Source organism: Astatotilapia calliptera, chromosome 13 (assembly GCF_900246225.1).
Source record: "Astatotilapia calliptera chromosome 13, fAstCal1.2, whole genome shotgun sequence".
Taxonomy (NCBI): domain Eukaryota; kingdom Metazoa; phylum Chordata; class Actinopteri; order Cichliformes; family Cichlidae; genus Astatotilapia; species Astatotilapia calliptera.
In genome coordinates this window covers 849,472-876,905 of record NC_039314.1, presented here as the reverse complement: position 1 = coordinate 876,905, position 27,434 = coordinate 849,472, and the positions used below count along the sequence as shown (strand labels likewise).

The 27,434-nt window shown below is 40.6% G+C and overlaps 1 protein-coding gene across 4 annotated transcripts in view; it reads right to left on the bottom strand.

Annotated features, from left to right (window-relative positions):
• The window catches only part of birc6 (baculoviral IAP repeat containing 6), a 132,627-nt gene that overhangs the window by 17,027 nt on the left and 88,166 nt on the right, over nt 1–27,434 (bottom strand). For all 4 annotated transcript variants that reach the window (XM_026190469.1, XM_026190473.1, XM_026190472.1 and 1 more), the window contains exons 65-68: nt 8,375–8,597; nt 6,836–6,981; nt 3,944–4,054; nt 2,390–2,607 (exon numbers count right to left, since the gene is read on the bottom strand). In XM_026190469.1, coding sequence (XP_026046254.1) covers nt 2,390–2,607; nt 3,944–4,054; nt 6,836–6,981; nt 8,375–8,597 — 698 coding nt within the window. The remainder of the gene's footprint in view (nt 1–2,389; nt 2,608–3,943; nt 4,055–6,835; nt 6,982–8,374; nt 8,598–27,434) is intronic.

The following is a 27,434-nucleotide window of genomic DNA, read 5'->3' as shown; positions in this document are numbered from 1 at the left end:
CACAGCTAATGCTGTTTCACAGCTGCAACAAAGTAATTACAAACAGGCCAAAGGGTAAAATTAGAGGAGAATTCTAACTACAGTACTCACTGCTGAGCATTTGTGGCAAAATCTGATTTATTTCCTAAATATAACAAACATAAATATAATGTCTAATTGATATTGAGTAGACTTGCTGTTTAACTAGAGTTGCTTCACACAGCACAGTTCATAAACACAGACGAGGGCAGGGACATTGACTGCCCAATAAATGAACAACCCTGCCTTCATGTTTAAAGCTCTCTTTACCACAACAACAAGGATATTGGCTGATAACACTGACAAACAACGGGGACAACTAAGCAGTCACTATGCAATATACTGTGCCATAGACCATTTGGCTGCTACATCTCATTAATGAGTATATTTCATTGCTAGCTTGCCTGCACTCAGTGGATCTGCGTTCGACTACTCCGCCTAGGCTGCACTGTCGAGCACAGATCCACTGAGCGCTCAACACAGACAGCATCGTCAGAAGGAAAGTTGATAAAATAAATTGAAACATTTGTATTGTTGGATACATATGCGTACCGAACCGAAAGCACTGTATCAATCGGTTCAATATCGATACGAATATCATTGCACCCCTAATATATGCATGCACACACACACACACACACACACACACACACACACACACACACACACACTCTTTTTCACCAATTTTGTTTTATTCTGATTTCTTACTGTGCAATTTCTGTCAGTGTTCTGCTACTGGAAACTGAATTTCCCAGAGAAACCTACCCGAGGGATTAATAAAGTTCTATCTAAACAACATCACTGGCAAAAAGCAATGACATGACTCCCAGACCACTGAATCTTTTTCCCTTGTCTAAAGTTCACAAATTAAGTCCAAAAGTTTACAAACAGAATCGGCAACCAAGGGCACCTCTAGCAGTCTAAAACCCACTGGGTTAACGTCCTACTTAATACTGGCTACTTGAACAACACAAGTCACTACAGTAGTACGTATAGGGACCAAATAGTCTACAACAATGGGCCAGATAAAAGATTTAAATATTCTATTGAAATCAAGGACTTCAGAACAACTTTGGGTTCAATGACCTCAAGTCATCTTAGGAATGAATTTTCAACCTTGGCACATCTTTCTTTTATGAGTTTCTATCATTCCTCTTGGAAAATTATTCAACCTCACTATCAAGTGCTTGAATTAATGCCTCAATTAAAGGTAGGTGTATGGTGCTGCTGGACCAAGTCTGGACTAAGAACTTCTAAATACCTCTAGTGAACATATCTATGCAGGTGCATTGCATAAGATATTCTATTCACATACTGAAGTGCTCACTGAATTTATATCGGGCATATTCTAGTCCTAAGTAAGGTAGACGTGTTTTCCTTTCATAATGCGAACATCCTGACCCTTGTGCAAACGACCACATTGGTCTTGAGTAGTGTTAGGGGTTTTGTAACACTGAGATTACGTAGCAGCTACACTAAGATTTCTGGAGGGCACTGGGTGCCACTCATGCATTAAGGTTATTTTGACATGAACATTCAGGCACATCACTTTCATTGCACTTTCCACCAAAGTCAAGTAAATCTGGTGTGGAAGCATTTTGAGACTGAAACTGACTGTGCCACCTGGAGAGTGCTGAATAAATGCAGTTGGCTGTTTGGTTATTAATTTAAGGATGTGGGGTGAGCTACTAGGATGTACTGACCCCTCACAGATCTTGATGTTTCCACCTCATCAGCCACTGTCCCTCTCTGCTCATGCTATTCCTTGGGCCATGCTATTATAGGGGGAAGTTAATTTTGGTAAATTCTGAACATGTTTGCATAACAGGGGCGTTAACTGAGGTCAAAGATATTTTCTTACTTCAGTTTGTGATTACAGATAAGAATATACATCCATCCATTGCATTTCTTGACTAATCAATGTCAATGTTGCACTGTTGTGTGCAGTGTTTTAATCATATGTCAGCTTTGTTGTTAGTATGCTGCGTCTTTATTTGGAATATTTTCCTGCCAAAATGGAGCTAAACAGATGAGAATTTTGACATTTAGCAAAGGAGACTTTGCCATTAATCAACTTGCGGTGTAAGAGCCATTTATCAAATGTCACTAGGGGAATGACTAAGAGCTGCTGATGACAACTCATATGGCAGGAGCACCACAGAAAAACAGCACACAAAAATCCTGGGAGTGTTGATTCACTCACCCACTTCTCACACGAGTGGATTCTACTAAACCCAGAGTGCATTCTCAATCAAAACAGTTACTACAACACACAATGTATCCTCTGTATTCTTATCATGCAGTGTGAAGTCATCGTAGCCTGCTATAAATCTGTAGCCCTAAGCCTAAAATAGCGGATAAGCTCTATTACCTTCATGATATCCAGCCTCTCCTCATCGCAACGGACAAAGACACTCGAAGAAGCAGACAGAGGCAGAGAGGTGGACAGAGTGACAGCCTCTTGGGCAAGGCGGCGAGATCTGGCTGCGCTGTTTGTATCACTGGCGTTCTTCACCTGAGACATGTAGTGGTAGTTCACCTTGAACATCAGCTTTCCATCCTCATCTTCTGATACCATTTCAAAGGTGTCTGGACAGAGAACAGACACACAGGTCAGGATAAGTTCAGCGCATTACTGTGCTCAACCCAATTATAAACACAAGTGAAAATGGAGTTTTTTTCTTTTATAAGCCATATTCAAACAGATAAAATGCGATCTAAATTCACGGTAATAATTAAAGCAATAAAGGGAGATGAAATACTGTTTGTGGTCGTGGTATGTTACCCGTTACAGGAAGATCGACCTGCTGTTCTGAGTTTATGAACCTCATACTCCATTCCAGAATTAATCAGATCTTTTATATTCATTTTTATTCACTTACATATACAACACACACACACACACACACACACACACACACACACACACACACACACACACACACACACACACACACACACACACACACACACACACACACACACCGAAAGATGGACACTATAGAACCATGACAAAAAAAGATAAATAAATAAAATAAAATGGACACAGCAGCCCTGCTAGCACTAAAAACTCTGGACTCTTCCAGAGAAAAGGCTAATGAATTCTGTGTGTCCCAGGTTAGCTCACTGTCAGCATACTTGTAACAAGTACTTGTAACAAGTCTCATAGCGAATATATTTATTATTTTTTTTAAGATCTCAGATCCAACTGATCTGACATCGATGTTTGTGCTTTATGGCCAGGAATGTGAACTTCTTGTGAATAAACTGGTAATAACAGGGATTAGTAACAAAACAAAATTTAAAAGAAAAACTGTTTTTTAGTTAAATGCTAAAATGACACATACTGCACACAATTTTTATTAACATCCTTATGCAACAAGTCTCTTGTACCTTCATTGAATTTATTTTTAACTCCCGATCTGACTGTACTTTTTTACCACAAAAAACAAAAGTGTGTAAGTTACTGAACAAGTGCAATATCTTTTATAGCTAAAATGCTACAAAAAAAGCTCAGATATTGCTGTATATTGTTTAAACAATATACAGCTTGAGTCATAACGTGAGAAACATTCAGATGAAACAGCCACCCTGTCTTGAGTTGTCTATTTCTATGCTGTCTGCATACCCAAACACTGTTTACAGTCAAGTCACTTACAATGACCTCAGACATCAACCTGCTTACAAAATCAATTGCAAGACAGCAAAAACAGTGTAATTAATCATGACATGGCTGAGTGGAGAGTGATGGACAAGACAAAAGAGATCAGCTGGATGGGAAAGTAGCCTGATTCTGCTTCCCTTTCAGAATACTGGTGTGAAGACATTAGTAAGCATGTCAGACATGAGATAGAACAAGAAGATTTATAGCAGAATGGTGCATCACTTTTTGTGTGTATATATTTACTGATTGATAGAAACTCACCAAACTGTAGTTTTTTCATGGCAGCTACATATTTTTCCTCCAGAGAGCGGAGTACGGACAGGGGCTTCGGCCGGCTTGACACCTTCCTTGAAGACTCCACTAGTTTCTTCTCTGGTAAAGAAAAGGTTGAGAGTAGGGAGCAAAAATATCAAAGCCCAGAATAAGGAAAAAGACCTAGGAATGTGTGTGTTTTATGTTTAGGTGTTTCTCACTGTGCTCATCTTTACCAAAACCTCCCACATGCCCAACAGGTTTGTTATATACTGAGAGTTAATAATAAAAGTCAACTCTACCTCTCACTTATCACATCTGGTTTCAAAACACCAAGACGACAATGACAAATACTCAGCTAGAGGCTTCAAAATGGGATTTCAGAAACCAATGCAACTAAATCCATTTGGTGCACAGTTTGTGTGTGTCTGACCAATGTAGCCAGGACCACTGAACAAAGGGATATTTTCTGTGCATCTAAGAGTCCCTTTAGAAATGAAGTGTCCTTTAACTCAAATGAAGACTGAGGAAGTGCAATATAAATTATGTCCTGCTACATTCACAAATGGAAATTGATGAGGTACAAACTAAAACCAATACATTCCAACATAAAGGTTCTGTAATAAATTCTTGCTTCATTAAGGTTCTAGTCAATATTCAGTTTTAGTTTGAAGTGTTAAGTCAATTCAGTTTGGAGGCTTCAATTTTAGATGTCACTGACCTACATTGCATTATATACAGTTATTCAGCCTTGTTTATTTAATTCAAGGCGCTATAAAGGGATGAGTTATTTCTAAGACTTTTGGATAAATACTGAATTTCAATCAGCATACATTACGTCTATTAGTGTTACATTTAGTAATTGTATTTTCTGAGATTAATTAATAATAATACTGTCTTCACCTAGCTACCAAGACATATAAGCAACAAGGCAATTAAATAGTATTGTGACAAAATATTTTACAATTCAGCGGCAGGCTCATAGTTGCTGGCCCACTGAGGTGATCTCAGCAGCTTTCACAAACACAGGAAAAATGATAGAAGTGATAAAACTTACGAGAAAAACAAGAATGGGTCAAAGGCTATGCTCTCCATTTCCACTGCTGAGATTAAGTGTAAAAAGGAAATAGTGGCAACAGCAGCAATATAATTACAATATAAGACTCAAATTTTTTTTGTCTGCCTACTCTATAGAGCAAAGGCACAGCTAATTGTCCTGGAAGATTTCAAAGGCGAAGACCAACTTAATGGATGAATATGCAGATCTTTTACAGAATGTAAAAGATAATCTAGACAACCTATTCCACAGAAAATGTTGCCCTCTTACTTAAAAGATCTATGATTGGCCAATGTTTTCTGTGGAATAGATTATCTAAAGCTTTAAAATAGAACCTAGAATTCAGGGTTTCTGCAGGTGTGCTAACAGACATGAACCCTATAATTGCAATATGCTCAAAAGTACTCTACTCCTCCACCATTAAATCAAATTCACAGTTTTTTCCTGCTCTCAAGCACATCAACAGTCATCAATTGCGAGACAATTATTTACAAGCTCAAGAAAGAATATTATACAATTTTTCCATAAGGATATGTTTAACAAACAGAACTGCAATTGAATCTTGGAGGAATACAAACTGTAGAGAGCAGTGGCTGATATCATTATCTGGCCTGTTCAGATAACTGAACACTTCAAAGGGACTTTTTCTCTTCTCAGTCAATATAATCAAAACAGAGGAGGATGGTAACTCATGTCAGAGACATTTCTTAAAGCCTCTACACTAATTAAAAGATTATTCATGTATTGTGCACTAATGCTGCAAAGCTATACACTGGACAACTCTGCATAACTGGTAATCATAGAGCCCTTTGCTATATGGATTTCTTTACATGAAATGACAGAACATTAATCTTTATCTATAGCCCCCTACCTCACATGCACACTTCCATCAAGTCTAATAGCCAGCTCCCCACGTAAGTGCTCAGTTAGATGACCAATTTATGTAGACAGAGCATAAAAACTTAATGCAGGGAGTAGCAAGAAATGGATGGGTGGGAGAAACCTAATATTGTAATACTGTGAAGCAGCAGAAACAGGAAATGTGTCATGCTTCATCATGACACAGACATTTTACTGATGGCACTGCTACCTTAAGATGGCTAATGACTTGTCTCTCTTTATTTTTCGATGTCTTATACATGTTAGGTCATATGTACTTTGGCCTTTTCTATTCTTCAGTCTGAATCTTGTGTTACAATTTTAACTGACTGTTTATCTTTGTAGGGCTCATACGACATTTCAGAACCCACCTTGGAGGAGGGAGAAAAAAAACCCCCAAAACAAAACATAGGCCAAGGAATGTGGAGCAAATTTAAACAAGACAAATTTCCCACGTGTGGGACTAATAAAGGTTATCTTATCTTATCTTAGTAGCATATAGTCCATCATCCACCACAAAAGCTACAGGGTAACATTAGAAGCAGATTTAGATAACAGTGAATGTGACCTGCAGTTTCAGACAGTTTGGTCAAGTTCAAATTTTCAATAACAGTCCAATGGTGTCCTTGATTGAAATTAAATTGTCGGGCTGCAGTCAGTCATTTAGACTTTGATAAGCTAAAGACAATAGATCTGGCACCTGCTAAAATCATTCAGCTCAAGTTGTGACACGGGAAATTTGGAGGGAGGGAGGGGCGTCTCAGAGCTTCACATTTTTTAAAAAATATTTGATTTCCAAACTTGTTTTTATACAAATCTGGGTATGTGGTGTGTTCACTTAAATGTACTGAACAGTGTGACCTGAGAGCCTTCAGATTTAGAGCAAACAGTGCAGAGAATGAGAACTCGGCAAACACAGTTGTTTTTTAGGTAATAAAGCCTCATGTTAGGCTGTGTATACATACCCTGGTTGGCCTGCCGTAGGTTTGTAGTAGCAGCGTAGACTATCTCAGCTGTCCTCTGGATGTCAGGCACCAGCAGAGTCAAACCCTCGGGCTCTGGGTCTGAGCTCTCTGATTTTGCCACACCTTTACTTTTATCTTTCTTTGACCTGGAACACACACAGATTGTGCTGTTTAATAACTTGGTTTTTTTTTTAGAAATTTTTCTGAAACAAAAGATGATTATATGGATGCAGGTTTTATTGCTATAAATTATTATTATTGTTATTATTATTAAGATCTGTTGCCTGTTATTTAAATTATCCACTTCTCTGGGAATATAACCACGTCAGTAATCTAGATAACAATCCCCATCCCCAGTTTACACATTTTTACCCTGAAAGAAAATAAAATTGCTATATAAGATAACAATGTGTTTGTGTGGTGCTTCTCTTCCATGGCCACTCTTAGAACTTTGCTCTGCACATTTTAAAACAGTATTTTACATTCTGCCAAATATATGGGCTCAACAGCTGCTTTCATCAACCCAGAATTGTGACTTAAAAATGAAGACAAGTCCCTAGGAAACACAGCTGACAGTTCAAGTGATCACTCTCAGTGCCTGGGTATTTTTCTTCAGTTTTTAAAAAAAAATAAAATTAAAGTCCCTATTTTGTGTGTGGACCTGGAATGTGAGTACTGTGCTTGTATAATGTCCTATGGCCATCAAAATGATGCTCCACACAAGAAAGGCAACGCAATGCAATAAAGGTCTGTCATTTTAAATGACATCTGTCCCTTAGGTTATATCACAGACATTCCCATTACACCTGACATGGATTCTAAACTCCTGTGGCTCAAAATCTTACCTGCACCAACCACTATATGCCTTCAATAAGCTATCTTGCTCTCACTAACCTGTTATGAACTACAAGGTTTGCTGCCCCTTGGTATGTTAAATAAACTATGCTGGCAGCATGACAGCTACTGCAACATTCATGGCAGGCATTTTCTAAAAATACCTTCAAATGCATCATTCATAACAAGGCACTGTGACATGTATGTACACAGTGTGTGTGTGTGTGTGTGTGTGTGTGTGTGTGTGTCAATCTCACTACAGTATGTTGTCAAAAAGCTTACAGCAGCAGTGGTTGAGCTGAGCGTGCTGGATATAATAAAAAATGCACATACATTTTTTTTTTTTTTACAGAGCACAGGCAGTGTCCCTTTTGGGGTACATTTTAATGGTAAGTGTGAATACAGCTTGAGAGATAAAGAGCCCATCTTCAGCAGTATTGTTTGTTAATGATAATGAAGAACTGGGATAGTAAGGTCTTGGCTACATCCAATATTCAACTTAAATTTGTGGTGACATAAAGGATCTGATTTTTGTAATCTAAAATGCAATGAAAAAAAAGAAAAAACAAAACAAAACAAATAAACAAAAGAAGCCCATAAATGGTTTAAATAATTGAGATCACTTAAAAATTTAAAACCTTAAACTCATTAAAGCTTTCTCTTAAGGTGAAAAGAGTTATTCCCACTTGATTTTATTTGTGTCACCTGAGGCGATTGGTGTATGTGTCAACGCATGTTTTCATCTTTGCCAGCAGCATCCCAACAGAGGTTTGGCCCTCAGCATGCTCTTCGTCCTCTTCTTCCTCATCCTGGCCTGGGTCTCCAGTCAGAGGCAGCAGCAGAGGAACCAGTGCCGTGCAGGTAGAAATGGCCCTCAGCAGCTCCAGTAGTGCTCGATAGAGGGGGACGTGGCGTGCCATATCTAGAACTGTAGAGACAACGTGGATACAGCGTTACATGTTTGCTGGTAGATATAACCTAATCTAGGGTCACCATTCCCAACATCATGGTCCAGAAAACTGATTGCTGTGAAGTTGCTCACCATCTGTTCAGTGCTGCCACTATTGACATGATTCAATATTTCAGCAGAACCTATGAACAAAGTAGTGGAGTCCTTTCTGCAGCTTCCAGACACTTGTGAAGGCAAACTAATGACTAAAGACTTCTGCCCTGTAGCCTAAAGGAGATGGAGGTTTTCCAACAACATAACAAAGACTTGCATTACACTTTGTTTTGTATAACAATTAAAAAAAAAAAAAAAGTAGAATTTCACAAGAAGGCAGCACGGTGGTTAGCACTGTTGCCGCACAGCAAGAAGGTCCTGAGTTCAATTCCACCATCAGGCCGGGGTCTTTCTGTGTGGAGTTTGCATGTTCTCCCCGTGTTTGCGTGGATTCTCCCTGGGTACTCCGGCTTCCTCCCACAGTCCAAAGGAACTCTAAACTGCCCATAGGTGTGGATGTGGGTGTGAACGTGAGCGCGAATGGTTATCTCTGTCTATGTGTTCACGCTGCGACAGACTGGTGACCTGTCCAGGGTGTACCCCCCTCTCGCCCTAAGATAGCTGATAAAGGCTCCAGCCCCCCGCAACCCTGAAAAGGATAAGCACAAGTGGATGGATGGATGTGGAATCTGGTTTAGCTGTCAGGGCCTCTTCTAGCTCAGCTTAGTAAGCCATTACCATGGAGATGTTGTGGGCTCTTACCGACAGAGCTGCTGCCTTGTAGCACTTATCCATAAGGCTAGACTAAAAACGGTCTGTCTTGGAGGGGAGGGATGGAGCCGATGAGGGTAGAGACGTCTTCGGGTGAAGATGGCTTACTACCATTGGCTCCACTTGCGGCATCTGGCGGAGGCTGACTGACTCCATCCCCCTTACAATCCAGCAGGGAGCTCCCCACGATGGGGTGTTTTCTCACTGTATGGCTTTGCTTTCCACGTCACCGCTATCTCATTGAGTAGCTCGGGGAAAACAGGCAACATATACTTCCCTGGGTTTTTTTTTTGCATTTGGCAATTTCTTACCATCAAAACAAGATTTTACAACCCCAGTTTGCACAGCGGGCCACAGATTGTAGACCCTCGCATCTTCGGACTTGTACATTTTCCTGCACGTCGGCATCCAGGGGAGACGGCGGTGACAATTTTTCAACCTCGCTGGTAGCTGAGGGCTTTGCAGCTCAGCGGCCACACAAACCCAGAGACCTCATGGAGCCGCAACCCACAGTGCTCAAGATCAAGCTGCAGTCCACACCACTGCGTAGTGCCAGAAAACATAAAGGCCTCTATCAGAGCCCAAAACACCCTGAAGAATGTCTTCGGTAAGAATATATGTACGACCATAAATAACAGTGAACTTGCCTAGATGCTTAGCTACTTAACAAAAAAGCTCTTTCGCCCAGTGTGAAGTCAGTCTTGTAGTTTTATTTCAAGATGTTTGAAGATATTCCAGTCTGGCTACAAGGAGCACAGTGTTTGACAATGTCTCTTTTTCAAGGTTTGGCTGCCTTCGGTAAAAGTCTGATGACAAGTAGCCACAGGAATGGAGAAAGGGATTCCGAAAGTGTTTGAAAGAGGTCGCTTGTTTTTTTGTTTTGTTTGTTTAGAAAATAAACTATTTGGCAAATGTGATTTATGACTCAGTGTTGGGCTCATTTTCAGTTATTGTTTGCATGAAGCAGCACCTTACAGAAGCCATCGAATACAAGGGTCTGTTGAGACAGTGTCAGCCTCCGCTCTTGTTTGTGGCTCCCAGACTGTTTTACATTTATATTGAAATTTCCAAGTCCTTTCTGTTCTACTCCTAGCATCTGCACAACACTGAGCTTTAATCCTTTAACCACTGTCTGTGGATGACACCTTGCAAGAAATCTCAATCCCCTTTTGATACATCTATGTAATTACTGGGGGCAATCGAATCCGAATTCCTCCTATGAATTGTCAATGTCCGGTTGTTTTCTCCAACCTTAAAAGGAAGAGGAAACCAATTTAAGCAGGCTCTACTGAATGGGGGAAAAAAAGAATATTCGAGCATCTTTTAAGCACATAAGCAAAACACAAGATTAAAATCAGACAGTTTCAGAAGGAACATAGGCAGTTAGTTTTAAAAATTTTACTGCTTTAAAGACACAGCAAAAACCTCTGTTTGAGCAAATCACATAATTTGTTTTGACACTTTCTATAAGCAAAAGTAATATTTCTATCCTTTTTTAACATGGCAAATTGTAAATAGACTGGTTCTTATACAGGGAGTGCAGAATTATTAGGCAAGTTGTATTTTTGAGGAATAATGTTATTATTCCTCAAAAATTCCTGACAGTGCGCCCCAGGGTGGCTGTGGCTACAATATAGCTTGCCATCACCAGTGTGTGAATGGGTGGATGACTGGATATGTAAAGCGCTTTGGGGTCCTTAGGGACTAGTAAAGCGCTATACAAATACAGGCCATTTACCATTTATTGAACAACAACCATGTTCTCAATGAACCCAAAAAACTCATTAATATCAAAGCTGAATGTTTGTGGAATTAGTTTTTAGTTTGTTTTTAGTTTTAGCTATTTTAGGGGGATATCTGTGTGTGCAGGTGACTATTACTGTGCATAATTATTATGCAACTTAACAAAAAACAAATATATACCCATTTCAATTATTTATTTTCACCAGTGACACCAATATAACATCTCCACATTCACAAATATACATTTCTGACATTCAAAACAAAACAAAAACAAATCAGCGACCAATATAGCCACCTTTCTTTGCAAGGACACTCAAAAGCCTGCCATCCATGGATTCTGTCAGTGTTTTGATCTGTTCACCATCAACATTGCGTGCAGCAGCAACCACAGCCTCCCAGACACTGTTCAGAGAGGTGTACTGTTTTCCCTCCTTGTAAATCTCACATTTGATGATGGACCACAGGTTCTCAATGGGGTTCAGATCAGGTGAACAAGGAGGCCATGTCATTAGTTTTTCTTCTTTTATACCCTTTCTTGCCAGCCACGCTGTGGAGTACTTGGACGCGTGTGATGGAGCATTGTCCTGCATGAAAATCATGTTTTTCTTGAAGGATGCAGACTTCTTCCTGTACCACTGCTTGAAGAAGGTGTCTTCCAGAAACTGGCAGTAGGACTGGGAGTTGAGCTTGACTCCATCCTCGACCCGAAAAGGCCCCACAAGCTCATCTTTGATGATACCAGCCCAAACCAGTACTCCACCTCCACCTTGCTGGCGTCTGAGTCGGACTGGAGCTCTCTGCCCTTTACCAATCCAGCCACGGGCCCATCCATCTGGCCCATCAAGACTCACTCTCATTTCATCAGTCCATAAAACCTTAGAAAAACCAGTCTTGAGATATTTCTTGGCCCAGTCTTGACGTTTCAGCTTGTGTGTCTTGTTCAGTGGTGGTCGTCTTTCAGCCTTTCTTACCTTGGCCATGTCTCTGAGTATTGCACACCTTGTGCTTTTGGGCACTCCAGTGATGTTGCAGCTCTGAAATATGGCCAAACTGGTGGCAAGTGGCATCTTGGCAGCTGCATGCTTGACTTTTCTCAGTTCATGGGCCGTTATTTTGCGCCTTGGTTTTTCCACACGGTTCTTGCGACCCTGTTGACTATTTTGAATGAAACGCTTGATTGTTCGATGATCACGCTTCAGAAGCTTTGCAATTTTGAGACTGCTGCATCCCTCTGCAAGATATCTGACTATTTTTGACTTTTCTGAGCCTGTCAAGTCCTTCTTTTGACCCATTTTGCCAAAGGAAAGGACGCTGCCTAATAATTATGCACACCTGATGTAGGGTGTTGATGTCATTAGACCACACCCCTTCTCATTACAGAGATGCACATCACCTAATATGCTTAATTGGTAGTAGGCTTTCGAGCCTATACAGCTTGGAGTAAGACGACATGCATGAAGAGGATGATGTGGACAAAATACTCATTTGCCTAATAATTCTGCACTCCCTGTATCGTGCTTCTTCATACCACCTGGCTGATTCAACTATGCACACACTCATACTTCAACGGACTCCTCAACTTGGGGTTTCTGAGCTACAAGCAGCGCTTTGAGACCTAAAGGGGACCCATTAACCTGATTTATTATTAGGGTTCAGATTAGCTTTGCAAATTTCAGTGTAAAATAATTTAATTTAAAATTCTTTGGAAACCACTCTTTGCAAAGTCACAGGTCCTGTAATCAGTAACCTTTTTCCCCACAGAAAACACCAAGCTCAGCTATGAAATGCTTGGTTCCAACATTTGTTGAAATATGAGCTTAATCTTAATCCACAGAAATGTGTCATGGGCAAAAGATGTACTTGGAAATATTGACATTTATAATATTTAAACTAGCGTGACAGAGATTTTAGTTTCAAAGTGAAACGACTCAACAACTACTGGATGGAACATCCATATTACACACAGACGGATTCTAACAATTTCTGCCAATCCAAAATGTGCAGAACACTCATTTGGATATCACAGCTCTCTCTGAATAAATTAATATCCATGATATCTGTAGTCTCCATCACCAAATGGAAAACTGAACAATGATGTAGAGCAAACGGCAAAGACAAGAATCTGACCTTTTGTGCTCAGCCACAAGATGAGCTGCAACCCAAAGAGGATGAACATCCATCAAAACTATGACCATTCTGGTAGTGCTGACCTGCAGTCATTGCAGCACTGAGAACAGACAATCTCCACTCTGTGTGATTTAAGGCCTTCAGAGGGCAATATGGAGACAGGTGTTTGGCGCAGCAATTCTGGATGTTCAGCCTGATTAATAGTTATCAGGCCTATAGACCTGTAGGAAAGCACCTGTGATGAATTAGTGTGGCATGTATTAGAGCTGCTTGAAACAAAAGTATTACTGCTGGATCCTGTTCACCCATTTAATCTCCACTAGTTTTAAATCAATCGTCTTACTGAAATTATGCATCCATATGTTGCATACCTCCAGAAACACAGTGATGTTAAGATGTAGATATTAAAGGCAGTCTTCGATTAAAGTCTCTTTAGTAGACAGAAGCAGTAATTTTCTCCCCTAACTTTTCAATTAACCACTGTGTTAATTTAATGCCGTACTGACAATTTTTGGTATCAAAAAACAGTGTCCACAGTGAAATACTCATTTAGATTCAGTGTTGGCTGATGCTCCTGTCTGCTTGGGGATGTGGAGTAATTTACGGTTGGTCACATACTATGGATCAGAACAGTTATTTCAGGGAAACAGTAAAATACTGTGAGCTGTAGGACCCCTTTCTTTATTTAAAAGTCCAACATTTGTCTGCTCATTATAACAAAGCTTACTTCTTGTGAACGAAGAATTTTAAAAACCAGAGTGCTCATCAATCCAAAACAAGACAAATGATCTAAAGGAGAAAATTCATGACTATTGCTTCTTTCCATAGAAGGGGGAGTCCTGCTAAAATGACACAGAATCTAAGAATTCGAGCCAAACATAATTAGAACTGTTAATTAGCCACTGTAAGAAAAACACCTAATAGGAAAGACGACATAAGAAGAAACACCTGCTCTCAAAATGTTAAAATGCAAGTACACACGCTTTCAATTTGAAGGTTTTATGCATCAAGATAATTCACAAGTAGAATAGATTTGAGACAGTTGAAAATCTTCCCAGAAGCAGACATCCCAGTAAATTCACTGCATGACCAGACTGTGCAATGGTCAGAGAAACTGGGAGGAGAAAAAAAAGCTCAGCTCAGCACATTAAATGTTACAATTCGTCACGACCTCGTGGATGGTTTGCTTAGAAGGGTTGCCATAAGAATGCCTCATCCTTCTAAAAAGAACACAGCAGCAGATCTTAGATTTGCAAAGCAGCATTTGAATAAATCACAAGACTTCTGAAACAACACTCCCTTCTTACTCTGTGAGGAAACGCGTTAGTGTAGCATGTTCAGTCAACCGTTCACACCCGGCCATACAAGAACTTCTTTCAATGCTTCTTCTACAGAAAGGCTTTCTATCTATCATTCACATTCATAATGATGGATATACTTTAGAGACTAACTGCCGATTAGAGTGACTGCCCCGGATGACCTGCTCTTCCTCCTGAGCTACAACCACCTCAGATGCTTTATTAATCATTAATGCAGAATTCCAAAGGACTCAACTTCTTTCTTGCAAGTATACGCTCATTAATCATAACATTATGACCACTGAAGTGAAGATGAAGTGTTGTGAACTGATGTAAACAGTTTTTGATCTAGCAGTGAGTTATTGTAAACAATGGTTGGGGAAAAACAAAAGACTTAAACCGCTAACTGCTACTTTAAAGTTTTAAGTTTGCTAGTTGTTCAAGTGACTAAAAAGATATCTGACATTTGCTGATCTCTTTGTAACAACATGCTCTTCTTAATGTTAGCACCCAAGGAGACAACAGATTTTGACACCTTTCATCATGAACTTTACATACCACCACAATTAGTAATTAAAACGGTCAATAACACCAAGTTAAATAACATTAAACAAGTGTTCACTGAGTCCGCTTTAATGGGGAAACAGGAGAGTTGATGCGTAGGCAGGTTGCTGCTACAAGGGACGGGTGTTGAGCACACGGGTCACACTGAGTGGGTGGCAAATACTGTGACTCAAGCACGGCTGGACAGTGTCAGGTCTTCCTGACCCCTATAGGGCAAAGGAATAGAGCGGGGAGTAGCTGAAATAGTAAGACTGTGACATGCCTCCGCCAACACACAGTCTGCCTGAGTGGACACCGTAGATAATGTGCATCAAGGAAAGTCTGTGTGGAACAACCAGAAAAAAGTAGCCTGGAGCTCTGTACCATTTTAAAGCACAGAAGAAATAGTGGCTGCATTTTTGTGCAAAAAGAATCCCTTTACAATCCAAGCTACTCAGGTTACTTAGTTTTGGGTTGGCACACACTGTGAACACAGTAACTGGGTTAGAATAAGTAGGAAAACAAAGTGCCTACCAAGAAATAAATAAATAAACACAATTCCTCGCTTCTATTTCTAACTATTGGGGCCAAGAAAAAACAGCCTCTTTTGGGTTTATGTTTTATTATTGCCATTTATGCATAGAAATTTATAATCATTTATGCTTAGAAAGTATATAAATGTTTGTAGACTGATAGAGGTTTGATCCTTAGCAGTCTGTAAAGACTGTGTGTGCCTTCCAGAGTGTTCTGGCATGCACATACACACCCTAAGGTCATGAGAGAGGTCATACCTTCTCTTCTTGATTTATACTATAGGAGGACACCTACTCTGTATCTGCATCTGCGTAAGTATAAGTGCCTTTTGTTTAGGTGGACCGCTGGACTCCTGGCACCAGCTTTGGGGACTCTTCACAGGGTCACATGTTGATCCCACACACACGCATGCCTATACGTACACACGGATAAGGTACTCTTTGTTCACATGTATGCCTGTGTAAAACGTCATATGTTAATGAACTTGTGCATAGACGTGTAACCACAATAAAGAGCAGTGCTACGAGGGAGCAGACGAGAGCAACTGGGGTCAAGCGAAGGAACGACGCTCATCACAGTTCTCTCCGTCGTGCACGAGCAATACAAAGAACTTTGCCGACTCGTGTCTTTGCTGTTGCAGTAGAATTGTCTCGTTCCAGCGGTGGGTCTGTGCTAGACAGACCCACCAGCCTCCTTAGATAAACATTTTTATTCATCAAAGTTAGTTACATGAATAAATTAGCAATGATTTCCAAACTATGACTAAAATGACAACTAAAAGAAATTCATAATTATCCCAGTTCATCATGTAATTATCCTACATCCCACCTCATAAATAAGACAAAAGATTCTTAATCAGACATGATACCAAAATAAATAAATAAATAAATAAAACCCAGCAGAAACTCCTTATTTGTTACAAAAATTCACCTTTTTGATGTTGATGAAGTATATTGAGATAGACTCTTTTACTTATAACATTCTGTTGTACCTGGTTACCAGGTAAATTAAATACTGCTGAAGCCAAATTAATTCAGTCTTAAATTTAAGGTCTGATAACTAAAATTAATTAATTTAACGTTAATGTATCAACTAATGTTTAAGCAAACATATCCCATACATAGATGCAATAAATGTGTGCATATGAACAGAAATGAAACAAGAGCTTAAGAGAGGATTGAAGCAGAAAAAGCCTTAACAAAGCAGACTCCTCTAGTCTGCATGCCTACACATTCCTTGGGCAAGATCCTGAACTCCAAGCTGCTCCAATCCATCCACTAGACTGAGTGTGTGCACAAATGTTCAAAAGTGCTTAGATAAAAGTACTCTATAAATGAGTGTGACTGGATTAACAAGAAAGCACCTTGAGTGCTCAATTATGTACCAGTCACTTTACCATTTAGTACAAGCTAACTAACTGAACACATAGTAATTGAGCCCAACAACACTGACCTTCTTTTCCTTTATTAAAAAAAATATCACTAATGGTTTTCAATGGTGCTACAGGAGGACTGGAAGATGACACATAAAAAAAACGTATCAACATCAAGTTTGTTTTAAGGTAGTAAAATATTTCATAGAAGCATAGAAAAAGGTTACAGCAGAGTGAGGAGGTTCTATCACAAAATAAAGGGGGAAGTTAGAAAGACAAAATAGGCAGGCTTGGTGTCCGTTTCAGAAGCCACTGGTTAGAGATGAATATATCTAACTGCGTGCAGACCCCCACATCTTTTCACGGCCTCATCCTCTTTGTCCTCCAACCAGTCACATCCATCCTTTATTTCCCCACCGCCTTTTATTGCTGCCTCCTCCTCCTCAACTCCTCCCCTCTCTGCAGGTCTTCCAGAATAACAACAGCTGATGACGGGCACGACTGAACTCAGCCGAGAGCAGCGCAGAGAGGCTGAATTTGCCTCCTTTTTGGATATTTGTCTTGTGTTTTGCTAGGTGGTAAATGAGCGAGTGTGTGCATGAGTATATGTACTCCACCAGCACCCACAGCAGTGGAGGGAGGAGACAACTCTAAGCGTGAGCGATGTCGTCTCCCCCCTTCCTCCTCCTGCTCCTCCTCACTTCCTCCCTCCCCCCTTCTCTCGTTCTCATGCTTCTTCCAATTCATTGCCATGGACATCAGGATCCGTTCTCGCTCTCTTGCCATCATTCTGCTTGATTATGCAATGCATAGTCCTCCCACGATGACTAACTGGTGTTGGAGAACCGCCGTAACAGTGCTGTCACTGGTGGTAGGCGCGCATCCATAGTGTCATATCGATTGTCTGACACCCCGACTGCTTTTGGTTTTCTACAGAAATCTGCTCCATGGGAATTTACAGCTTCTCCTGCTCCTCTGGAATATCACCTGCCACAGACTGCTAATTTGGGGAGCTGCATGTTCTTACCAAGCTCAGAGGAAGCTTGGTGACAGAGAGACTTATCAGTTCATTCAGAAAAAATAATCACATTGCTTGCAAGGCTTTTTTTTTGTTTTGTTTTTTTAAAGGCATTCATTTCTAATAGAGGCCAGTAGAAAATTGGGGAGAGTGTGTTACAGCATAAGGTGTAGGCAGGCAGGGGGGTTTCAGCAAAGCCGTTACAGGGAAATCAAGAGAAGGAGCAGACGGTCAGTATAGGAGTAATTCAGGGGAGGTGGGAGGGAACAAATGAGGAGAACCCCTCTCCTCTCCACTACGCAGAGGCTGCTGGTGCTTTAGCAGCAGCAAGGCAAACCTGCTGATGAAAAAAAGGAGAAAAAAAAAACTGGCAAGACAAAGGGGGAACTTAATCAGAAGGGAAGTTTGTGGGTAGGGTTGTTGAACTTGACAGGTGGCGCTATAAACAGGAGAAGGAGACAAGTGTCACAAGGAGGTTTTCATTGGAAGCGTCGCTGAGCACCGAGAAGCTGTCGTGGCATCGCCGTCTCTCTCCGCCACTTGGTCTGTCGCTTATAGGCACTGGAACAGTCTCTACCCAGCCTCCCCACCTCTTTTTTTTTCTCCACATGTAGAATGCCCTTAAAGCCATGGTTTTTCTGTGAGGACCCAAAAAGCATGCCGGATGATGATGTCTTACACCTAAGGCGCTTTAGGGTAAGCCACTTTCCCCTTCCTACCCTATTGCTTTTGACTTATCTGAATTTAAGAATAATTTTCCAGACTTGAAGGGAAAGAGTGTGAATGTTATTCTATTATAAACCCAAGGATAGAAATATCCTGTTCATCTTTCAGACAACATCGTTAGCTCCTAATTTTTACCTTCTAAGACTTATCCATAGGGAAAATGGGAATTATGCTCAGAACAACTACTTCAAGGAGCCTGGGATAGGGGGGATTATTAATTTAAGACCTATACAGAGGAGGTGGGTGTAGCATGCTCAATCTTTAAATCAAACTTATTTTAACATGGAGAATGCCAATGAGCATCATTGCTAACAATTTAAAAGCTTCATTCCAAGTAATCCTAAAATGAGGCTGACTAAGTGCTGGCTCCTAGCTCACAACTGAGGAGCTCAGCTACAATCTGTAGCAGGTTGTAAGAAGCAGTCTTCAAAGACTAATCTCCATTCCACTCTATGCAGCCATTGTTGTATTTGATTCATGATTAATTTTCCTGTGGCTGGTGGGGTGGGAGAGATTATGTTGGCACTGCCTGAACCAGGGCTGTTTGAATGTGTTTTTTGAGCAAAAACTAGCAGATTAGTAGTACAGTAAAAAGGATGCAGCTGAGCAATGAAAAGACACCCAATTATGATTTGATGTTACTTTCAGTTCTTGTCTGACACAGTCCCCTTCACTTCCTTTCATTCCAGATAAGTGCACCCTTGCCAGGTTAGGTGAATAACAGCACCATGGGTACTACAGTCATCACCCTTGATGACGTGCGGGCACTGGAGCTCAAGGAGGAGCAGGAGGAGTCCATACTGGCCATGCTAGGCATCATTGGCACATTTCTTAACCTGTTTGTAATCGTTTTTGTTTATATCTACACCACACTGTGACATACCAAAACTGAAGAAAAGGATTTCTAAATCAGAGAAAATATGCCAGAAAAGCTGAAGTGAGCAGTAGTGAAGGACGGGGTTAATTAGAAAGCCACACATGTTGGAGAAAAAAGTTTGAAATGAAAGTCTATCCCAGAGAGAGGAGAAGGGAAATCAACAGACTGGTTAAAGATGTAAACAAACAAGCCATATTGCCAAGCCACAGCCATGAGCCGACAAGATAACAAAGGGCTGGGAGACATGGCAGGAACAGGACTAGGCTGGAACCAGGGTATGCCAGATGGACATCATCAAGCTCCCAGCCAGGACTGACTCCCCCGTGTGGCCCAAGAGGAAAAACAAAATTTCCCTAGATCAGATTTTTTTTGGACTGTTGTACTTACTGGAAAGAAGTGTTGTAGAAACCCGATATATTTTCTCTCTTTTTAAATTCAAAACTTTGGGGAGCATAATTGCTACTTGTCTGGAAGGAGTTCTCAACAATATGATTAAAGGCAAAGTCTATAAAGTGACAACTGGAAGCTGCTTCTGGAAACACTGCTGGTCACCTGTAAGTCTTCAGGGCCACAAAATGTGTTTGATTCAGGGCCCTTACAGTAATACAAATACAGCACTCTTCCTAAGCAATGTGGCTATACAACAACTTCCGACAGACCTGCAACTTCACATCATGTGTACCACAAATTCACACTATACTGAGGTGTTCTAGAAGTGCTTCCCAAACCCCAAAAGTGTGAAACTATTTTTGATAATACACAGGTCTTACACAGAAGTCACAGTTGCAAGACATTAAGGAATGGGATCAACTTGTAATTAAACTATGTAGTTTCCATTTGAAATGGGGCTTATGCTCTATATTCTTTCTTCATCTCTGTCCATCTTTGAAAGTCGGTGAGTGTGAGTAAAATGTGTCAGGTGCAGAGGGATCGCAGAGGTCTCTTCATTTATTTGCTCATATTCATTTAAGGGTAGTGTCAGCAATCATTTTCCTGTATTAAAAAGCTTTTGATAAATATCTGAATAACGTCTAGATGTATTGTGGAATTGGGGGACATTTGAACAATAAACACCCAAGAATAACAATAAGAATGAGTTTCCAGCCTCATCTGTGAAAACCCCCAAGGTGTTTGCGTAGAAGGATTCGTGTATATAACTTTACATGAATGGGATCTAATTACAACAATGATCACTGGTGGTGGCATCTTACGTCTCACCTTTGCCCTGATCCACTTCAAAGTGCTCATCTACCCATTTTAACTGCAAGGAGGGAAGCGTGTGGTAATAGAATCTACAATTCCACGGGTGAGCAGTGATAAACTGCAAATTCACAAATCCACAGGGACATTGTGGTAATGAATGAAGGTGGTGCTGTGGCGTATTTAGCTTTCACCTTGTACTGATGTCAATAATATGCCTTGTGATGTAGGAAATCCTTGAAGTGTGTACGGGTTTGTATAGGGAACAAAAGACTTTCTGTGCACAAGGTCAAGCATTTCATTCAAAAACATAGTTTTCCTTAGCCTGCTGTGAAAAAACAGTTAAAACAAATGAGTGGACAAACTGTGAGGCCTATGCATTTGGAAAACACAAAGGAACTGCTTTCTTTGCCACATGATGAATCACTACCGACCATTACTCTCCTACATTATGCTAATGTTTAATCAGCAGGAATGATGTACCAAAATGGCCATTAACTGCATACAACATATTTTAACTTTAAATCATATCTGTTTGAGACAAAGCAAAACTGGAATTAAGTAGTAAGGTGGAGGGGACATGTGTCATTTCTATTTATGAAATGGATTCCAGATTACTTAATTCCAGTTTTGAGATGTATGCAGAGATGGCAAGGGGGGCAGACATATTTTAGTTCAGGGGAGTTATAAAAAAAACAAAACAAAACCTCGTAAAAGTTGACAGACCAATTTAATGTCTTTAGTCAAGTAAAAGTCAAAAACCTATGACCTACAGAAGATTATCTTGATGGACAGGCTGTGATTAGTTGACCTGTGCTGCTGCTGCTCTGAGATTTACTGCTCATTAAGGATATACAGTGGGGCAAAAAAGTATTTAGTCAGCCACCGATTGTGCAAGTTCCCCCACCTAAAATGATGACAGAGGTCAGTAATTTGCACCAGAGGTACACTTCAACTGTGAGAGACAGAATGTGAAAAAAAAAAAAATCCATGAATCCACATGGTAGGATTTGTAAAGAATTTATTCGTAAATCAGGGTGGAAAATAAGTATTTGGTCAATAACAAAAATACAACTCAATACTTTGTAACATAACCTTTGTTGGCAATAACAGAGGTCAAACGTTTACTATAGGTCTTTACCAGGTTTGCACACACAGTAGCTGGTATTTTGGCCCATTCCTCCATGCAGATCTTCTCGAGAGCAGTGATGTTTTGGGGCTGTCGCCGAGCAACACGGACTTTCAACTCCCGCCACAGATTTTCTATGGGGTTGAGGTCTGGAGACTGGCTAGGCCACTCCAGGACTTTCAAATGCTTCTTACGGAGCCACTCCTTTGTTGCCCGGGCGGTGTTTTGGATCATTGTCATGTTGGAAGACCCAGCCTCGTTTCATCTTCAAAGTTCTCACTGATGGAAGGAGGTTTTGGCTCAAAATCTCACGATACATGGCCCCATTCATTCTGTCCTTAACACGGATCAGTCGTCCTGTCCCCTTGGCAGAAAAACAGCCCCATAGCATGATGTTTCCACCCCCATGCTTCACAGTAGGTATGGTGTTCTTGGGATGCAACTCAGTATTCTTCTTCCTCCAAACACGACGAGTTGAGTTTATACCAAAAAGTTCTACTTTGGTTTCATCTGACCACATGACATTCTCCCAATCCTCTGCTGTATCATCCATGTGCTCTCTGGCAAACTTCAGACGGGCCTGGACATGCACTGGCTTCAGCAGCCGAACACGTCTGGGACTGCGGGATTTGATTCCCTGCCGTTGTAGTGTGTTACTGATGGTGACCTTTGTTACTTTGGTCCCAGCTCTCTGCAGGTCATTCACCAGGTCCCCCCGTGTGGTTCTGGGATCTTTGCTCACCGTTCTCATGATCATTTTGACCCCACGGGATGAGATCTTGCGTGGAGCCCCAGATCGAGGGAGATTATCAGTGGTCTTGTATGTCTTCCATTTTCTGATGATTGCTCCCACAGTTGATTTTTTCACACCAAGCTGCTTGCCTATTGTAGATTCACTCTTCCCAGTCTGGTGCAGGTCTACAATACTTTTCCTGGTGTCCTTCGAAAGCTCTTTGGTCTTGGCCATGGCGGCGTTTGGAGTCTGACTGTTTGAGGCTGTGGACAGGTGTCTTTTATACAGATGATGAGTTCAAACAGGTGCCATTCATACAGGTAACGAGTGGGGGACAGAAAAGCTTCTTACAGAAGACGTTACAGGTCTGTGAGAGCCAGAGATTTTCCTTGTTTGAGGTGACCAAATACTTATTTTCCACCCTGATTTACGAATAAATTCTTTACAAATCCTACCATGTGGATTCATGGATTTTTTTTTCACATTCTGTCTCTCACAGTTGAAGTGTACCTCTGGTGCAAATTACTGACCTCTGTCATCATTTTAAGTGGGGGAACTTGCACAATCGGTGGCTGACTAAATACTTTTTTGCCCCACTGTACATAAGATATAAACAGATGTTTCACGAGCCATCTTTGCTTAGACTCCAGCCATTATCAGTATACTGTTTACACTGCCCTTAAACTAGATCATATCAAGTTGCATAAAGTTAGAATTAAGTGAATTAAAAAAGAAATCTAAGTATCATCTAACCACCTAACAGTAACCATTAGCAACACAGCCATTGTGCACCAATTCAGAACAGTGCTTTACTATAAACTCACCACAGTATGACAAGCTAATCAATTTATCCTGCACATCCTCCAGATGTTGGATCTTCACGATCTAATACACAATCTAAATTGGCACCATGACCACAATTATGGACATTTTCAACCAAAACACTGTTCCAAATCGTTTCAACCTAGTTAACCTCAACTCCTCAGTATAGCACTATAAATGATGAATAAATTATGTATTTGCATCTTTAATGTTTTTGTATGTGATAATCCAGTGATACACAAATAATATCGTATTTTGTGTGCTATTGTTCATCCATTTAGGATCAAATCAGTTTAAAGGTCTGAAGGCTCACACTGATGCCAAAAATCTTTCCTCAAATGTGTTAAACCCTAAAGTTACAAGCCTGTTTTGAAAATATGAGGAGTAAAAAGAACAGATTTGTGTAAATACTCGAGTACAATTAACAAGGTACATTGTCAGTTCCCACCTTTGGATATTTAAAACAAATCTTCCTCTTACTCATTGCAGTGGTAGGCACTGTAGGACTGCAATCTTCTGGACAGATACCTCTAATGTTAAGCCTGGAATTACACTTCCAGTTTGGGAGTTATAGGTCCTAATGCTCCTAATCCCACTGGGACCACTTAGAACTTAACTTTCTAAACCTGTTCCAGTGGTTCCCGCAGTCCTTGATGCTTCTCTATTTTCTCGTGCTCCTCCTTCCTGATGTTGTTGTCTCATCTATCAAACCTACAGTCTTCTGCATCTTCTCAACCACAACTATGTCTGGTTGGTTGGTCACAGCTGCTTCTCTGTGTGAAGGTAGAAATTCCACTGACCGTCGCCCTGTTTTTAATTCATCATCACCTTTAGTGGTGTCCCATATTGGTTCGATTGGGGCTTGAGGACTTCTAATCTCTATGCATCACAGATGTTCTTGGACACTATAAGCCACTTGGTTGTGCCTCTCAGTGTACATAGTCCCAGCTCACATCTTCCATCTTGCTACTATGTGTTTGATAGTCTCTGGGGCAGTCTTGTAGCAGTCTTCCTTTCTACCATGCTCAGAACACCTCTGTTCTGTCCTTCCTAGCCACTGGTAAGATTGATGTCAGCCACTTCCCTGTGTAAGTCAATGGTACATCCCATGTGGCAGATTAAAACCAACCAAGGCCCTGAAACCAACTAATCTTCACCCTCAACCTTTCAGGTACTCGCATAGCAGCGCCCTTATTTGTGCAGTCAAGCAATCAAGGAGTGCTGTTAGCTTCCTCAGCTAGTACGAGTCATTTTGGGTTCTGGTGCTGTTCAGGTCTTTATTCTGGAGACTCGTTGTTTCTGCTCTGGAAGATTGCTATGGTACGCTCAATTTCAGTTCTGGCTGTGTCTTCCATTGTGAAATTGCTCCCTTGTAGCTGAACATATACTCTGAATGGATCTTTGGCAAGCAGGCCATTCATTCTCTTGGGCTCTGCTTCTCTGGCATTTCTTCAGCCTAGTGGGCAGAGTTTCGCAGTTTTTGGTTCTTCAGTTATCGAAAACTTGTTGTGTCTCTTTTATATTCAAGACATGACCCAATTTGAGCAAGCATTTGGCAATAGTGGGAAGGGAAAACTCCATTTAACAGGAAGAAACCTCAGATAGAACCGAGATTAGGGAGGGGCACAATCTCCAGAGAGACAGAACAAAAGACACTGCAGAAGAGAGCCAGAGATGAAAAGTAACTAATGATTAAATGCAGACAGGTGTATAAACATACAGTAAATGAAATAGGTGAGTGAAGAAGCAGGATAGTCCAGAATGGGAAGCTCCCAGTAGCCTATTGCAGGGCAACAAAAGGAGGATAAAAGTTCAAGACCCCAAGATCCCTCACATTGTTACTTGAGGCCAAGGTAAGGCAATGCAAGTATCTTTTTTGACACCAGGAGCAAAAAAAACAAACAGCTGAATTATGTTAGTGTTAAAAATTCTGAAACAAAGTATGTTTTAGCCGAAAATATGAAAAATCTTACAAATATTTCAGCTATATTTAATAAATTGTCTTATTGAAAAAAAAAAAGGTTTTATTTTTCAAAAAGACATATTTTGTGTTTTGGACCATGCTGTATTTAAAAATGAGATGACAATGAATTAAGTGCTCCATCTCTCGATGTGTGTCAAAGTGCCCGTTATAAATGTTACCTCGAGCCAGTTATCAGATTTGAAAGAGGCAATGAAGGCTAAGGTGTAGAATGAAGAAACTTAAACTGCCAGTTAAGGATACTACAGAACATGGCTAAAAAAAGAAACAAAAATAGCAACATTTTACTAAAAGCTTCACAGACTAGAGTATATTAAAAAAGGACGCAAAATTTCTATGGGACTGTATTTTTTCTTGTGCGCGTGCAGTCAATGTGATGCTAAATTAAATAAGCAGAGCATAGACAATAATGTTAGAGAAGGAGAGAAAACCAGTGTTCACTACAGTCAGCTCTGGTCAGTCATTTATTCACACCTTGGACCTCCTGGCCACCTGGCTTTCATGTAAAAGGTGGTCCAGCTGCTCCCAGCTTCTATTTGGCAGGACACACCATGATTTCAATTAACTCTAATCAATGTCTACTCAACACATGACATTATACCTATGTGCTATTAAGCTGGGTGATAAATATATCAGTTTTAAAAGTATTACAAAGGACATGCTTTAACACAGCATGTGGAAACACTTGGATTTAAACACACGTCAGAGGCTTTTACCAGATAATGAGGAGTAATTACAACACTCACAATGCTATTTATCAGCTGTTATTTAATTATGAGACCAGGGGCACATTAATACAAGCCAGCATGCATGCTTACATACTCCTGCAAAGTTAAACAACCAGCAGCATTAGGCACACACAGGTAGCATACACTCACTGTAACAGGCTCTGGGATGATACTAGCGCTTTACCAGTCCCTAAGGACCCCAAAGCGCTTTACACATCCAGTCATCCACCCATTCACACATGATGTGTCGCCATCACCAGATGCCCAGGTGATGGCAAGCTACATTGTAGCCACAGCCACCCTGGGGCGCACTGACAGAGGCGAGGCTGCCGGACACTGGCGCCACCGGGCCCTCTGACCACCACCCGTAGGCAACAGGTGAAGTGTCTTGCCCAAGGACACAACGACCGAGACTGTCCAAGCCGGGGCTCGAACCAGCAACCTTCCCATTACAAGGCGAACTCCCAACTCTTGAGCCACGATCGAGGATATAAGCAGTGGGCTGACCTAACCTTAACTGTGCAGCACCGTCTACATTCACTTGCATTCATGTATATATTTATCTGCTTAGCACTTTTACTTTTTGAAATTGGAGTTCTCTCTTTGCTATACAATATAAAATTACTCTAAAGTCCCTGGAATCCAAGATTTCATGCCAAAGCTGTAGCTTTGTCTTCTTCTTTGCAAGCTCCTTTGACTTTGTCTTCAACAGTATCCCTGCTAGACTCTTAGGTATAAACAACAACGAACACGTTTAGCCAGTGAGCATACAGCTATGGTTAATTGTGTAAACAAAAACTTTAAAGTGGCATATAGGTGTTACTTTCTCTCTGTGTCCACAGAACACCGAGTGTTAAGTAGCAGACTGCTTTTCTGATTTTTGCTTCCCAGGTTGATAGCAATCAGTTAAATTTATCATTTTTGAAAATTGGTCTTTTTTTTTCTTTTTTTTTTTAAAAATCTGCCCACAAACACAAATGCCAGAAACCCTTCAGGAAATTGATTTCATGATGTTTTCGAGTATGTAGAATCTAAATAATGAAACATGGAGCGGTAAGACTTCTTAATGACAGATTTCTAAACACATACTATAGGAGCAATGATAACCACAAACTTATCAAGCCTATTGGAAGTATGCAGCTTTCTGCATTTTTATAGTGGGCAAGCTAGATTCAATTACAGGATATTACATTGTGCTTGTCACAGACTTACTTGAGTTG